This window comes from Cylas formicarius, unplaced genomic scaffold (assembly GCF_029955315.1).
Source record: "Cylas formicarius isolate icCylForm1 unplaced genomic scaffold, icCylForm1.1 PGA_scaffold_6__28_contigs__length_40554024, whole genome shotgun sequence".
Lineage (NCBI taxonomy): Eukaryota > Metazoa > Arthropoda > Insecta > Coleoptera > Brentidae > Cylas > Cylas formicarius.
In genome coordinates this window covers 39,455,792-39,473,663 of record NW_026844347.1, presented here as the reverse complement: position 1 = coordinate 39,473,663, position 17,872 = coordinate 39,455,792, and the positions used below count along the sequence as shown (strand labels likewise).

The following is a 17,872-nucleotide window of genomic DNA, read 5'->3' as shown; positions in this document are numbered from 1 at the left end:
TGTTTTTTCATTTATTTATCATGTTATCAGAACTAAATCGATAAAAAATAATAAATAAAATCATACTAAAATAGTTGAAATCTATTGTTTGTAATTGCACTTAAGACAACTGCGATAACAATGGTTGACATAGTAACTAACATTCATGGCATACTTGTAAAAATAAGTGTTAATCACATTTTTTATTAATCAAGAAATGTTTACCTTAAATCGGTATAACTTAGAAACGGGTAAAGTAAATAAGTTTGAGTAAATAACAAAAAAGTTTTTGAATAATATGTACTTTTGTATGCGCGTATTTCCAAAGTCTCTGCAATCGAATAATTTTTCGACGCGTCGCGACGCCCAGCTCTTTGCGGGCGTCGAATTTTTTAAACTTTAGGAAATATCTACTTGACCCCACACTTTGACTACTTTTTACATAAATTAAATATTTCTTTTCGTTTTGGACTTATTGGCGTGCGGAGTTTATATATATATATATATATATATATATATATATATATATATATATATATATATATATATATATATATATATATATATATATATATATATATATAATTCCACAGTCACAATATACGGTATGTAAAAAAAGACACCCGGTATAAGTCTGGACTAGAAAATCACGAAGATTCATTGACGTTAGGTCTTGCGTGTATATATTCCTTTTGCAAATAGAATAAAGCAGTCCAATATCTACTTGGAGGGCGTATTTTTCAACAAGTCACATAACCTCAAATATAACCTTGCGTCGTTTTTACCATTAAAATCAAAATAAAATTTTGGCCTGCTCTGTTTGAAATACCGAAGTTGACGTCGATACCCAGCAACTGGGAAAACTTGCATAATCCGAAAGTAGATAATCTAAAAAGTCGTAACAAATTTTCTCTGCCTTTGGTGCTTTTTAAAGATGGCTTATTATTTTGATCTGGTTTCTTTCTTTTTAATGACAGTAGTGGGGTTTCAGATATGGAGACAAGTTCGACCATACCATTTATCAATGTTCTGGATGCCTGGGTCGTTTGTTGCTGACGTTTCGCCAAATATTCTGTTGGCTTCTTCAGATGTTAAGAGAATTGTTTGTTTCGAACCTAAGGAACGGTGGCAAGTGCTTTCGGACTCATTATCTTTGGAAGGTTGTATAGATATCTCAATGTGGAAATTACTACAAAGAAGAGCAGAGGTCTATAAGCAACCAAACATCCGAAACAAGCAGGTATAGAGAATCCAGAAGATTTGCGAATAGTATTACGGTAGCCTGTTGAAGTTTGCTTGAAAAATTAAGTTCCGCCGTAACTTCTTTGTCCTGCTCCCGGTACAGGTTGTTTTATTTAACACGATAAGCCAAAACCATTTAGCCGTGAAAGCACTTCGCCCACTTAAAAGCGACATTAACGGAGTTCAGCCGTTATCACGAACTGTTATACGCGATTCAGCCCGATCCGGCTCGAAGGACCAACGCGACCGCGAGTTTTCACGACCCCATCCCGTGGTTGTGATTGGCCAGGTGAAAATAGGGGCCGTAGCCGGCGGCGTTGGTACCCGCCAGCGGATAAACGTTCCCGTAGGGCACGTGGTGCGAGTACAGCAACCCGGAATGCGTGTGGTGTCCGGGAAAACCCGGAAACGCCGTTCCGGAGCCGACGCTAGGAGGCGGTACCGTCGGGGAGTTGACGTCCATGCCGGGGTTTTGTTTTTTCCACTTGGTGCGTCGATTTTGGAACCAAATCTTCACCTGGGTCTCGGTCAGGCTCAGGCTGAGCGCTAGGTTGAGGCGCTCGCACACGCTAAGGTACCTGGTGGTCTTGAATTTGTTCTCAAGGGCGACGAGCTGCTCGTAGGTGAAGGCGGTCCGGGCTCGCCTCGGTTTGCCGCCATTTTGTGACTTGGAGTCGGAGCTTTTCTTCTTGCGGGACGCCGGATCTTTGAGGTCCTCGCTGATGTCGCTGCCGATTTCGTCGTCGTCGTCCGATTGGTGGTCTTTGCCTGCGGATGCAGAAAATTACGGTCTTCTAAACGAGATCAAACGAAATATAAAATGTAAGAAATGAAAATGGCAAATGTGACGGGATCCGCTTTAAACTAGTGTTTCTCACGTGGGACGTTTGAGACCTAAATCATATATACTACATTGCATAAAACATTCATTGGAAATACTATATTGATTATGCTTTATTTTTTGAAAATATTTACTGGTGCGTGAACGCACCACCGGTTTTATCTGGGAAACAAAACTTTGTTATTGCAAGTCTAGACAAGTCAGCGCGTGTAGAATAAATATTCAACAATTTTTTAGTAAGGGGTGTTTTTTTTCGATGTATAGAACTTTAAGTTGCAATAAAACAACGATGGATTATACGATTGACATGAATTTAAATATGATTTCTGGCATATGACCGCCACGGCTGTCGTATTAGTGGCCGTATATCGGCAATAACAGTTTTTGTGGATGTAACGGTGTCTCGACATACACTTGAGGATTAGCTAGAAGATATGAACGATAACATAAATCTACAAGAGTTTGGGGACCAACTGATATAGTTGGAACTTTCGAGTTACATACACCGAATATACCCTGGAATTTAAAAGAAGACGTATGCTTTCTGCAAACGAAAGCCTTGCTTCTACTGTCAAATGGAGGAAAGGTCAGATTAAGTACACTCACACACCTATATCCGATGAATTTAGATCGAGAAACTAAAAAATAGGCTTTCTGGAAAAACTCCAGTTGAAATATTTTTTATGTTCTTTGTGATTGATAAAACAATTATTCAAAGAAATCTTGCACCTGCCATAGATGTAGAATCTGCCACAGACATACAATTTACGTTTGTAATGAGTGTAATGTGTATTTACATACTTCATGCTTTGTAAAATATCACCAAAATGGAAAAGGGTGTTACCAGTGGCGCGCTCACCCAAATATCGTGCGTTTTTTTGTATCAAATCAGGTTCTATTTGGAAAACAATCTACTTTTAGTTGTTTTCTGTCGAATTTGAACTTTTTTATGTATATTTATATATAAACTATATGTTACATCTTATGTGCCCCTAAACATTAATTAATGTTTTTTTTCCCAGTGTTTTTTTGTATGTTTCGAGTTTTGACACATGGAATGTATTCTTAAGTGCAACAACATAAATAATTTCGGAGCAAAAACGTATTTTTTTATGCTTGGGATAATATGGGTTAAATACTTTTGCACTGTGCAAGTGGGTGCGAAAAGCGATCTGCTAGTGCGGCTGATCTAGTGAGAAAAGAACTCTGCCCACAGTTAGTACGATGGAACTCTACCTGGAACGCGAAGCCCAATCTTACATAGCAACTCTGGTCCATAATCAATCAATCGATCTGGGAGACGGAATACTCTGGAAGTCCACTGTACAACGCTTAATGAAGCCCAAAACCCGATGTTCTTTAGACACAATAGATGAAACATGGTGTGCATAAGTCAATTTAAAATCGAGTAGCACTCCAAGATCCCTTATTGCACGGGTGTGCAATAACGGTGAGACTTTTTGGCATTCATAAATAGTTAGTTCCATTCCATTAAAATCGCACTATAGCGATAGGTGATATAAATCCGATTAGAGTTTTATACAGTCATCAGCATAGACATCAAAGAGTAGGGGTCCCAGGTGTGATCCTTGCGGAACACCAGAAGGCACTCTACCATTTGATGATTTACTCCATCGAACGCCTTTGAAAAGTCTGTGTAAATGTGACTAAACTTTCGAGTTATCGCCGGATTTTAGAATAGGGGTGGGTGATGAAGCTTGATTTCCAGTAATCCCTACAGGAAAGCCCTCATCAGATATCATAACCGCTGATGAATTCAACACTTATTTTGCAAATATAGCTCAGCCTCTTGTAACTAAGGGTTGTTATTTGGATAAAATTGAACTATCATATCATTTCATTGATATCATATCATTTTACGCTTGCCTTAATGAAGGAAATCATGAACAGCGTACGCGAGAAGAATGAAATGTTACTGCCCCTCACAAAACTAAGTATACAAGCCAACAGACATTTAAAAAAAAAAACTCTAGTAATACCAGTATTTAAAAAAGGTAACCCTGATGTTGTTGAAAATTATGGCCCTATATCTCTACTTCCAATTGTTTCAAAAATTGTAGAGGAATGTATAGCTAAAGAAAAATCCGCACCTATTTACCACTTATAAGGAATTGCATGACCATCAAACCAGAGGTAATTTAATAATTAATAATAATTAGAGAAGAGTTATTATTTATTTACTAGGGATAAAATCCAGAATTATTAATGTTTTTTATTTTCTTTTAAAACTTTTTTCTTCTTTTTTTTTCGGTTCCGCAAAGATCTTCAAAAAAATGCATTCAAGGCCAGAACTAGGTATGGTTTTGAGTCGTCTAAGTAGTTTATAGTTTAGGTAACAGTATCCTGGAGAAGTATTCAGTATATATGGTCTTTTTTCCCTCTTGTCGAATGACAACTGTATTTGTTGTTTTCCTGAGATGTATCGATGTGTAACATTGTACAATGAAAATTTCCCTATAGCGAACTCTGTATTAGGTGTTGTACTATTAGGTCTCCATACAAAGCTATGTACTAATCCACTCTGTATAACGAATTTCTCACTTTCTATGAAGTGATGTGGGACGTCGATACGGACCTACACACAAAGAAAAAATCATTCAGGCTGAAGCGGCAGGCAGTTCTAGTAAAAAACTAAGAAAGCCAAAATTTGAAGACGGGATGCAGAATTAAAGGGGAGGAAAATATTATTTCTCTTAGATAAGTGCCCTGCACATCCCCCACATTCCAAATCTACGGAATATTGAATTCGCATTGTGTTGCAGCCGATGGACGAGAGTCGATACAGGAAAAACATTCTAATGGAAGACAAATTTTCCATCAAGATGCAGTCAGCAGAAACTATTCAACAGAATGTGAATAGGACTTGGAAGATGATCATCCACAAAGCAGTTTCAATCAACAATTACGTTTAGAAGTGAGGAGTTGCAAAATTTTATGGTGATAGATCAGGATTTGCCTACAGCAGCAGACTTGACAGAGGAAGCCATATTACAACAAGCAAGAATGGGTGAGGAAGAGCATCAAGAGGAAGAAGAAGACGAAGAAGTTGGATCACCACCAATCATTGAACAAGCCCTATAGTCAGTCAAGCTGCTGGAGAAATGTATCATGGGGAAGATTCTACTCTCTAAGAAATGGTGAAAATACAAGCCATTGGCATACTAAAAAAATTCAAAAGTAAATGGGCATATAAATGTGTATATAAAATAATTAAATATTACAGAAGACGAATGCGTATTGTTATTTTTCAAGTGCCTATTACAACGAAAAAAAAGCGGTCGCTATATAGAGTTTCGACTGTATTTGTATTTTATGACAATGAATGCTATATAATAACAATATTGCAGTTGCGGGAATATTGTTCCCGCGACGTGTCATAGAGCGTGACTGTTTTACCGCCACCGCCTAAAAGCATCCCATTTGTCTTTAGGGCGGCTTTACAAATTCGACGCTATAATTGACCCGACGTCGATAATTAAGTACCGATCCGGCGCCATATTATTTATTCTATATATATAAGCCGCCGCGAGGGGGTAAACAATATCTTGCGGGCGCTAAAGGGGGCGGGAACGTGGGCGGCGGCAAAGCGAGCGAGAGATCCGAGCGTTCATTAGCAGTCGGAAGAGATCTGCTTAAAGGAGGGGGGGGGGGGCACAACACGACCGGACGGATTAATTACAAAGTTCACGGCTTGCTAACGAGCCCGCGAGGCAATTATGTTAAGGCTGTTAATTACTTGTCCCGCTCGCTATCAAGCCCCCCCCCGCCCCGTACCCCTGACGGTTTCTCGTTCTGCACGGAGGATCGTCGTTACTCCCCCCACAACCTTCCTGTTTTTCGTCCGACGCGTTTTAAACTACTAGCGATTGAAATAGTCGAATATAATAATAATAATAAACTGTCTTTATTGAAAATCAAAATATTACAATATAAGAGTGGCGACATTCGCAATTTGCGCTCTTCCATGTAACCACAAGAACGACAGCACCAACACCATAATTGTCAACAAAATACACACACACATATACGAGGGCGGCGCCAAAATTTCCCGGCCCGAATATGAAAGAAATAAAGCAGAGCAACAATTATTTTTCGATATAATCCCCCTTAACTTCAATACACTTATTACACCGCGTTATTAACAACTCAATCCCTTTAAAAAATATTCTTTTGGTTTGTCTGTTGAACTAAAGCAGTAACTCAACTTCGTCGTTAAACCGCCGTCCACGTAAGTCCTTTTTCAAATATCCAAACAAATAATAGTCGCTGGGGGCCATATCTGGACTATAGGCAGGATGATCTATCTGTCGGAACGCACAGGCAGCAGTATGGACAGGTGCATTATCGTGCAAAACACGCACGCCTCTGGTCAGTTTTCCTCGACGTTTTGCACGTATGCAGTGTCGCAATTTATGTAATAATGTTGCGTAATATTTACCATTGACAGATTTTAAAGAAACTGAAACTGAAAGATGGTGGCCATCACCTTGTTTATTGACTGGCAGTCTCTGAATTGTCTTGATTGATTGATTGATTGATTCTTTTTTTAATAGAGAACCATAGTTTCATCTCCCGTCCAATAGTTTCTATCACAGGCTTCGGTTCCGACCCGCAGAGTTCCAAAAAAGACAGCGCGCACTCGACACGGCGTTGTTCGTGAATAGCCGAAAGGTTTTTAGGAACCCATCTTGCACTAACCTTATGCGATCATGCAGGATTCGACGAACACTTGTGGCAGAAAACTAAGTAATTTCTGAGATTTCCTTGACCTTTAAACGTCGATGACTCAATAGCATCTCTTCCACTATCGCAATCGCAATCGCAATCTTCCGTTATGACTTCCACTGGTAGATAAATAAAAATAAATAAATGGAAATAAGTGCATTGCATTTTTGCTGCAATTTAGGATGTTACTGCGGAATGCGGTTGGATTGCACGAGGCGATCGTCCTGTATTCCTTCTTATTTCCGAACCAACGGCAATTCCTATTCTTGTCCCTTGCTTTCATTTATTTACACTTGGATTAAAACTAATCAACCTAACACCTGGCACTCTTCACCGCCACCCACGATCACCAGGCGTAAGTTTCGCACGTTGTTTTGTAGGGTTTCGGTTTTTTTTTATTGTTGGTCTGGTTTTGGTTTCCCATTTGGTACCGGGGTACCTAGTTCCGGTTCATTTGGATTTGGTGCCTCTTTCCCTTCGTGCTTTGAATTCTGCAACCCAAGAGTTACCGAGTCTTCAAGTTAGCTCGGTTCCGGGCGTTGCGGCGCATATTTCCTCGTCCAAGAGTGATAAGCAGAACAGCTGTCCTAGAGCTTGCCCCACTCGTTCGTTGCTGGTAACTGGAGGATCACAAATAAGCCATTTTATTTACGTTCCGGTTAACTTTATGACTGTTAAATATAAATTTGAACTTTTTAAATATCAATATAAATTAGAGAGCTCAGTTAGGGTAAAGGTAAAGTACACAATTACAGAAACATTTTTATTGTGATAATTATTTGTAAACGATCGATCGTAACCAAGCTTCCTGTGTTTATTGTGTGCTTAAGTATTTGGCGTGTACCCAGCTTGGAGCTCCTGGTCTAATGTATTTTGCTTATATTCTGTGATTGAGAATCTGGTTCAGTAGCCAATATATGGAGATTTAAACCGGCGTGCCTGTTTGTTTGTTTGTTTGTTAACTTTGTGAGTTTGTATGATGGCTAGTGAGCAAGGACACTAGTCACTATCTCTAAATTTTAGTATAGGTTGGGGTATTGTCCTAGCTGGCGCCCCAGTTTCCAACCTTTTATTTATTTTCTATACCCCGTCCATATTTTAAGAAACTGAGCTGCTTGGGCCCTACACTTACTGCTTCCAATCGGTAGCAAAGTGAGCAAAGTATAGTAGGATTGCTTCGGTCTCCCCTCCACATTCAGTGGAAAAGAGACGTGGCACTTTCGGAATACGAAAGAGAACTTTGGCCGTACACGCCATCCAGCCTTCCTTTAATAATTTTAGGTGCTAACCCTTCTTTTGTCAAAAACTTTACGACTGCTCTATACTCAATTTGCGTTATTTGCGACATTTTTTCGGACAAACGCTGACAATAAAAAACTATTTGACGTAAGACTTCAATTTTTTTTTCGCAGCCTACTAAGATATATATCTAAAAGATGACAAACTTTTATGAAAATTTTGGCGCTAACCTCGTACAATCTATACACAAGACGCACACCATAAACTTATACGCTTTTGCTAGATACGGACGGGCCTAATAAGCAATATTTTTTGAAGGACTTTATTGTAGAGAGGGATGTTATAGCATAAGGTATTAAGGTATGTAGGTTCAAGCTTTATAGAACTTCAATTAATTGATTTTTGGTATAATCTTCGTGAATATAAATATATACGTGTAGTTTTGGATTGTTGCTTTTTTGTCACATGAGGAAGGGGTTTTAATCAACTGCCTACTGTGATAACTTGCATTGTCCATTACAATTACGCTATTAGGAGAAATGTTTGGAACTGGTTTGTTTTTAAAACAACTTTCAATTAAATCAGCCGTGGTGTCTTCGTGGTAATCCAGAGAAGAATCTTTAATATTTTTCGCAGACAGAGAAAATCCATTTGGAATCCAACTACCTTTAGAGCCTGCATGCAAAATAGTTATTCTTTTACCTCTTTTTGATGGCGCGTTTGTTTTACACTTATCAGTTGAGTCAACCCAACCCTTTTCCGGGGTATCATAAGTGTCGAACCAGGTTTCATCCAAGTAAATAATTGGCCTTTGTTGTTCTCTGTAAATTCTATTTTTTTCTAGATATGCCAGTCGCCATTTCCGAATTCCAAAAGATTCCATTAAAACTTGCCTTCTGTGAATTTTTTTAAATCTAAAACCCACGTATTGAATACACTATCATGAGGTAGTTCTGCCACATTTAACACCGGTTTCATCTTTTTCAAGCCTCCTAATTAAGATATCTAATGTAGGCACGCTTTGTTCTTCGTATAACTGGTAAATTTTACGCCGTATTATACCTTGATCACTTTCATCTACACTCGAGAAAATGTCAGCGTCGCTTCTTTTTTCCTCGCAGAAATGGGATTATCCACAATTTTCCATACAGTTGATGTTCGAATTTTCGTCAATGTGGCCGTTTCTTCTATAGATGCTTGCTTGCTGGCACCACGTTCAATGAGAGTCTAATCAACATTGTTTATAATTTCCTTAGTCTCAATAGAATAGTCTTTTCTACGCTTGGGAGGGAGCATCTCCTGAGATACACACGAAATAAGAATGATTACTACTAAACTTAAACTCAGTAGTATACCGAACCAGAGAATATTAAACACAGGTAGGTATAAAATTATTTTCTATGACGGACCACAATTTTACCTGAATTTAAATTCCGAAACTTTAGGTAATAATCTTGTTGCATTGTATATTAATGACCTCCCTAAGATAATCTCATTCAGAAGCAATTGGTCTCCCTTATATCTATGAACAGACCATACACGTGTCATTTACTTTAACGGCAAAAATTGAAAGGAATTTCTAAATTACATCTCAAAGTTTTCTTTTCCAATATTAAGCCCCCTACGTCTTCCGAGAAGAAATATGTTTTAGAGACCCTCCTCCCCCATCGGCGTCGTAAATATATCGCGGTTTCCGCTCTCCCGCAGTTAGTTTAGAGTGAAATTATTATCTCGAGCATAAATCGCGTTTAAGTACCTAGAAACCGGATTAGGTACGAATAATTTTCACGCGGTCCTAGTTCCGGGAAACTATAAAAGGAAACCGGAGTTTGCCGCAGCCTCACGAGTCCCCCGTATCACATAAATCGTCGGCCCTTCAGCCTATGTTATACGCCAGTACTATACTAACACATCCTGAACAATTTTCTGGAAAATTTCCCCACATTATTCGACTTTTAAGTTTTATCAAAAAGTATTTATTTATTCGTCAAAACTAACGTTGTCCCCTTCGAAGTTCGCGCCAACGTTTTCTGTAATCCTTGAAGGTCTTTTTATAAGCACTTTCTTAAGTTTTTCCAGCGGTTTTTTCTTTGTAATAATAAATAGTCTTTATTAGCACTTTATTAGCATTACATGGGTGAAGTCTGGCATCAAGGCCGTAAATTACAAGTATGTATGAAATGGAAGCAGCTCTGAAACAACTTAAAATCTGTAAGGCACCAGGAGAGGATCAAATCACAAGCGGGATGCTTAAAATGGGCGGCGAGACACTCAAAAAAGCACTCATAATCCTACCGAATAAATGCCTCGAGGAAGGTAGGATTCCAGAATCCTGGAAAGATGCAGAAGTCGTTCTTATTTTTAAAAAAGGAGACAATACGAACATAGAAAATTCTATTCGTTTGTACCTTGGGTCATTGTAGATGAAATATGTGTTTTTTAGGCAGTGTCTGGTTAAGTCCATGGTATCTATTGGTACATTGTATTTCCTTTGGATGATGTCCATTGCTTCGTCCACTGGTATGTTGGTAAATAAGGAAACGACGTCGAAACTAACTAGAAGGTCTCCGGGTCTAACATCTACGTTTTGTATACGTTCGATGAATTGGCTCGCGTTTTTGACATAAGATTCCGCTTCTTCTGCGTATGGCTTCGCTAAAAACCCCGCTAATTGCTGTAACGGTGACCCCATTGAGCTGACTATTGGTCTTAGTGGTGCTCCTGGCTTATGGACTTTTGGCAAACCATAAAGTTTTGAACATCGTGATGATTTTTCTCTTGGGATGAGATGTATCTGTTGGTCCTTGCTGATTTTTGAAGAATTGATTTTAGCCTTCGTTGTTTTTTCCAAATATGTAGTTGGATCGGTGGATATTTGTTCGTAAGCTGGATCGTCTAATAGTGTACAGATTTTTTGGTCATATTCTTCTATATCCATGACTACTGTTGCGTTGCCTTTGTCTGCTGGTAGTACTATTCTATTTTTGTTTTTCTGTAGTTCCCGTAGTGCATTGGACTCTTCCTTTGACAGATTCTTCTTCGGTGGTTTGGCTGTTCATAGTATTTGAGAAACTTCTTGTCTAATAACTTCAGCAGTATTTTCTTCAAGATCTTTTATCGAGGTTTCCACTCCACAGATGATGGTTTCTACCGGGATCTTTGTGGAGGCTATAGCATAGTTGAAACCTTTGGGAAGTACACTTTATATATATATAGGTTGGCATGGAAACCACTGGAAGAGGCCTATGTCCAGGAGTGGATGTCTAGAGGCTGAATAAGAAGATGAAATTACAAAATAGAATGAATGATATACATGTATTCTAACGGATTATTTTACATTAAGTTTAGTAACTAAACCAAGTCACTTTGATTTGAGGCCGCTATTTAAGGAGTTGAACAAGCTTACAGCATTATATGTAAAAGAACATTGATTTTTTTTGTTTTATGCAATGGCATAGTGATAACACTGGTTGGCAATGATATCCTCCTTTAAAAAATTTTATGATAAATATAATAATTCAAACGTTTTGAATCTATCCCCCCCCCGATATGATTTTTTTTATATTTCAATATTTTGTTTTTTTTTTCAATTTTTTCATTCGTCAACGTTACGAAAAGTAAATATACATACAAAATGGGTTTCAGAGAGTTGTAAGAGAAAGTAGGGAAAAACCGAAGGTGATTTTTATGGTAGTAGTAAACAGTTCAGTTAACTGTTTACCTTTTATATCAAATATTTTGGTAAGTTTTGCATAAAGTTCATGTCCCCTACATTGGATTTAGGTATTTGATGTGTAGTTTGAGTATTTTTTTTTAAGTAGAGCCAATAAATATAAATAGAAGTTAATTTTATGTGATTTTAGGTTTCAAAATGCCACGGACTTGAAAAAATTCCTCCAATTATTTTTGCTACATTTGTGGGGAATACATACTAAAAACACAGCGACATGTCATGACCGATCTGGTTAAAACAGCTTATAAGCTATATTTTGGATTTTCTATCGATGAGCGAGATAAAAGTTGGTTGCCAAAAATATGCTGCAATAGCTGCTCAAGAACGTTGAGAGGTTGGCTCGAAGAAAGTCACAAATCCATGCTGTTTTCAATGATTTGGAGTGAGCCTCAAAATGATTGTTATTTCTGCATGACATCTACACGAGGATTCTCAAAAAAAAATAGAGATAAGATTGTTTATCCGAACGTCCTATCTGCAAAGAGACCAATTCTTCGTGAACAAGACACTCCACCTCCAGTTCCACCAGTTAATGAAAATAAAAATATTTCAGGTCTACAATCTCAATCGAGTTTTGTTAATATAATTTAGGATTTTTTACTGTAAAACTCAAGCCGCCACATTTTTTTATTTACTTACGATAATTTATACTTTAATAATATTGTTTATTGATTAAATAAATATTAAATTAAAAACCTACGTGTGGTACTTGTTTGTATATCAGATTCCGTGTTTAGAGCACAAAATAAGATGAATTCATGCATGGAAACAAGGAGAGAAGAAAAAATTTTTTTTGGCGGACCAGTGTAATTGGTGTCTTGATTCAAGACTTGAACGGATTTCCTAAATACTAATTTGCCATTCAAATATTTTGGAATGTTGGCATGAAAAGTTGTATTTGAAAATATCTTTGATTTTTAACCAATTCAGTCTTTCGAGAGAGGCGGATATGCGGTCAAATTAAAGCGACAACAAGTATTTTGGTTTTTTTGTAGACGATAAGATGTAACAGCGTCCAAACAGGGGTAATACACAATGTTACAATAAGACAAGCGGGAGAGGACAGCACTTTGACACAACTGTAGTTTCATATCGTAGGACAATACATCTTTCTTTGAATATAACAATTTTAAACTCATATAACATTGTTTGGAGATGTGCTTAACGTGATTCAAGAATTTCATATACATAGACCCAAATTTTTAACAAATTCTACAACTTGAATAACATTTGTATTGTATTTTTTTTTAATTTAAACGCTCCGTATATAGCGAAGCAAATCGGAGAGTGGCTTTTTTCTGCTTTATTCTTGCCGCCGCCAGGCGCCCCCGACAAACCGCAGTCAAAACGCGGTTAAACCGTGGTTGTCGACGCGTGCCCTCGTATATTGATTTCGGGTAATGTTCTCGAATTACGGGGCCCGCCTAATCATACGTCACCGCCGCGACCGCGGGGGCGGGTGGATCGCTGCCGCCCCCGCCCCGAAATTGGATCCCACATCCGCTCATCCAGCGTCCCCGCATCCTAATCAAATCTAGACTATACCGCGTGTTTCAAATTCGACACCCACCATTAGGATCTGGGTGCCGGCAAAAGATACCGGGTGACTTAAATTAGGGCAAATTGGCTGTCGACAACGTACCGTTTCGAAATTGAAGTTATTTTCGTTACTTCCGGGAATATGGCGGACACTTCCGGTTTTGATTTTTATTTTACTTTGCGAAAATCTGTAAATACATTCTAATTGGAACTTCTCAGGGTTCATCTTATGGTCACGTCCGAAAATCATCATCATCAACTTTATTTTTTCTTACGGTCGCCATATTGGATTGTTGCACTGCCGAAAAGCCCGTATGAATTATCAAATCTCTAGCAGTGTATCCGGTCAATGTCCCATTTAAATCGCATGTCCCGGGCCATGTGGAGGAAATTCTTAGGATATACGTTAGCATATATACTAAGTATATACTGTATAGTACATCCCAGGGATATCCTCTGAATGGATAACTTCCGGATTTACTGTATGGTCTGTTCATAGATATGAGAAAGTGGCCAATTGCTTTTGAATGGGATTATCCAAGGGTGGTCATTAACATAATAGAAAATAATTTCATACCTACCTGTGTTTAATATTCTTTCGTTTGATATACTAGTTAGTTTAAGTTTATTAGTAATCATTCTTATTTCGTGCGTAATACAGCGTGTGCTGAATCGTGTGCGAATTATGCAAAATACGTGCGAGTCTAGTGTATCTCAGAAGATGCAAATGTAGAAAACACTATTCTATTGAGACTAAGGAAATTATAAACAATGTTTATGTGACTCTCATTGAACGTGGCATCTTTAGAAGAAACGGTCACATTGACGAGAATTTCAACATTGTGAATAATCCCATTTCAGCGAGGAAAAAAAGAAGCGATGCGATGAAACCTGGTTCGATACTTATGATGCCCCGGAAAAGGGTTGGGTTGACTCATCTGACAAGTGCAAAACAAACGCGCCATCAAAAAGAGGTAAAAGAATAACTATTTCGCATGCTGGCTCTAAAGATGGTTGGATTCCAAATGGACTTTCTCTGTCTGCGAAAAATATTAAAGATTCTTCTCTGAGCTGATTTAAAAACAAACTTCACCATTTTCAAAATTATACCATCAAGGAAAATTTTTCATTAGCATTTTATTCAAACTCATTTTACCTTGCAACTAAGTGATTTATTTTTTAGTACTTAGAGAAATAAAGTGCGACATAGTGCAGTAAATTCACCATGCAGCAAATAAATATGTACATAACATTCCAAGCGATAATTTTTGTATTCAAGTTAATGCTAAACGCACGCGATATTAAGAATTGTCAAATTCTTAGAATAAATTATATAATATACAGGGTTTTTCACTTAAAACTCCGCACGCCAATAACTCCAAAACGAAAAGAAATATTTAATTTATGTAAAAAGTAGTCAAAGTGTGGGGTCAAGTAGATATTTCCTAAAGTTTAAAAAATTCGACGCCTGCAAAGAGCTGGGCGTCGCGACGGGTCGAAAAATTATTCGATTGCAGAGACTTTGGAAATACGCGCATACAAAAGTACATATTATTTAAAAACTTTTTTGTTATTTACTCAAACTTATTTACTTTACCCGTTTCTAAGTTATACCGATTTAAAGAAAACATTTCTTGATTAATAAAAAATGTAATTAACGCTTATTTTTACAAGTATGCCATGAATGTTAGTTACTATGGCAACCATTGTTATCGCAGTTGTTTTAAGTGCAATTACAAACGTAAGTTGTTATTGCTGTATCAAAAAATTGTCACATTTTGTCACAAGAAATATCCAAATTTGTTCGGTTTAAAAAAAACTAAGAATTATTATGTGAAAATGGCGCAATTTAGCAATGAGGAAAAAGTAGACATGTTACTGGTGTTTGGAGAATGCAGATGCAATTGTAGAGAAGTAAAAAGAGTTTACGCACGGCGTTATCCGCATAGAAGAGTCTCCGATGTAAAAACCTTTTCAAGTTTATGTAAAAACTTAAGAGAATATGGCAGCATCATAAAACCTAAAAGAGATAGCAACAGGACGGCTACAAATGATGAAAATACTGCTGCTGTAATTCAGCAGGTTGATAATAACCCTAAGATATCCCTATCAGAGATAAAAGAAAATACCGTTGTTACCATAAGTTCTTCGTGGAGAATTCTACATAGAAACTCTTTTCACCAGTACAAAAGTAAACTAGTTCATAAACTAGAACCAGGCGATTATGCTAGAAGAATGTATTTCTTAGCGACATTGTCCGATTTGTATAGCCAAGATGTAAACAGAAAGAGGTAACCAACGAATTTTTAGTATCAATGTTTGGTGCGGCATATTAAATGGATTCCTTATTGGACTTTACTTTTACGAAGGAACTTTAAATGCAGATCGCTATTTAAGATTTCTTCGAACTACACTTCCGGAACTATTAGAAGAAGTGCCTCTTGACACTAGAATGAATATGTGGCTACAGCAGGATGGAGCGCCCGCACATAATGCCCAAATAGTAACGAGGTATTTGAACCGAGAATATCCCAATAGATGGTTTGGTACTAATGGACCGGTAAAGTGGCCGGCGAGGTCCCCGGACATTACACCACCAGATTATTTTCTTTGGGGCTACCTAAAAAACGTTATCTATGAAGAACCTATCGAAGATATGGCTGATCTCATTAACAAAATTAGTGCAGCGTGTGCCGCTATCACAAGAAGGACTCTCCTACAAGTGACCCAAGCTCATCTGTTAAAAGTTTTTCATAGTTGTGTTCGAGCAGATGGACATAATTTTGAACAAAATTTTTGAAATGTCTTATTATGTAGTTAATTGCAATAATAATTTTGGTTATTAACTTGTAGGTATTTTACTGTTTTTTCATTTATTTATCATGTTATCAGAACTAAATCGATACAAAATAATAAATCAAATCATACTAAAATAGTTGAAATCTATTGTTTGTAATTGCACTTAAAATAACGACGATAATAATGGTTGCCATAGTAACTAACATTCATGGCATACTTGTAAAAATAAGCGTTAATCACATTTTTTATTAATCAAGAAATGTTTACTTTAAATCGGTATAACTTAGAAACGGGTAAAGTAAATAAGTTTGAGTAAATGACAAAAAAGTTTTTAAATAATATGTACTTTTGTATGCGCGTATTTCCAAAGTATTTGGAATCGAATAATTTTTCGATGCGTCGCGACGCCCAGCTCTTTGCAGGCGTCAATTTTTTTAAACTTTAGGAAATATATTTTGTACTTTGAGTACTTTTTACATAAATTAAATATTTCTTTTCGTTTTGCAGTTATTGGCGTGCGGAGTTTTAAGTGAAAAACCCTGTATATTTTGTTAATGTCGGTTGGTAGGAAATTTCGGCAAAATTTTATTGGAGCAATAAGAGAATAATTGGCAACGTTGCGGATTATTGAATTAAATATTCTAGTCGAGACATTAAAGTAAAAATATAATCAGATATGTCTCAACAAAAAAGCGAATGTAATTTCATTCTTGTAATTATTTTTTTCGAATGCTAAAACCCTCTTCGATTAAGTAAAATGGATTTAAATAGTTGATAATGATTAATACTACTATTATACTGCGCATCAAATCTAATTTTTTGACAACTCCTTTTCTATTTGGCACTGCTGACATTAGTTTGAAATCTATGCAATTTCATTATTATTATTCTTTCTTAAAAGCGAAATGGAGTTTTATTTCGTTAAAAGTTAAAAAGAAATGCGCTGATAATTCGGCTTATTTCTATTTTGGGCTAATATTGCGTACGGACCTAAAAATATCTATCTCAAATGTGTACATTTTCTCCTAAACCCTACATTCGATTGTCAAGTAAAGTTTTTTTGTGTTTTTCTGTCCCCCGTCACCAAATTACCTGCGTCGCTGCCCTCGAAGTCGTGGCACTCCCTCGCCGCCCCCTCCAGCGGCTTCCAACAACAAATAGCGTCACTAAACAACGACTGTCGACCCGTAAACTTATTTGGGTCGAGGATATTCTCGACCGAGAACGCAAGCCGCGTGTCCGGGTGCGTGGTCACCGCCGACGAGGGACTCGCCGCCCCTCCGCCACCGTCGTCACTGCAAACACTGTCCGTTCGTTTGGCGAAATCGCGTCGGGTCAAATCGACGGGGCACAACGCGATATCCTCCGCCGCCGATTCCACGTCCACGTGGAGATCCTCGTCGTCCTCGGACTCGTCGGACACGCGTTTCGCTTCCGTCGTCTCGCGCGTCTTGTAGTTGCCCGGAACGCGCTGTTCCATGATCGTCAACATTGTCATGGTTCGAGATCAAGCGATAGGCGCCACAAAACGTCCGTCACCCATCGCTGCCGCGACGATACTAAATCGGAGTGGGGACCGAGGGCGGTGCGGCAGGCGATCGGCGGGAAAGGGAGGCGCGCTCGCGATTGGCCGGCGCGCGCGACGTCGCGCACGCCGATTGGCCGGGCGTGGTGGTTCGACGTGTGGGGGGAGCGCGACGCGCGGGCGGCATTTGTTTGCCTGGCAATTATGAATATGATTTGTAATAATAGCG

The 17,872-nt window shown here is 38.0% G+C and overlaps 1 protein-coding gene across 1 annotated transcript; it reads right to left on the bottom strand.

Annotated features, from left to right (window-relative positions):
* Window positions 1-608: 608 nt before the first annotated feature.
* Window positions 609-17,646, bottom strand: LOC132703443 (homeobox protein slou-like). Its single transcript, XM_060672699.1, has 2 exons — window positions 17,211-17,646; window positions 609-1,989 (listed from the first exon to the last, which is right to left on the bottom strand). Exons 1-2 carry the CDS (start codon window positions 17,614-17,616, stop codon window positions 1,478-1,480), a joined length of 918 nt encoding a protein of 305 aa, XP_060528682.1. The 5' UTR covers window positions 17,617-17,646; the 3' UTR covers window positions 609-1,477.
* Window positions 17,647-17,872: the final 226 nt, after the last annotated feature.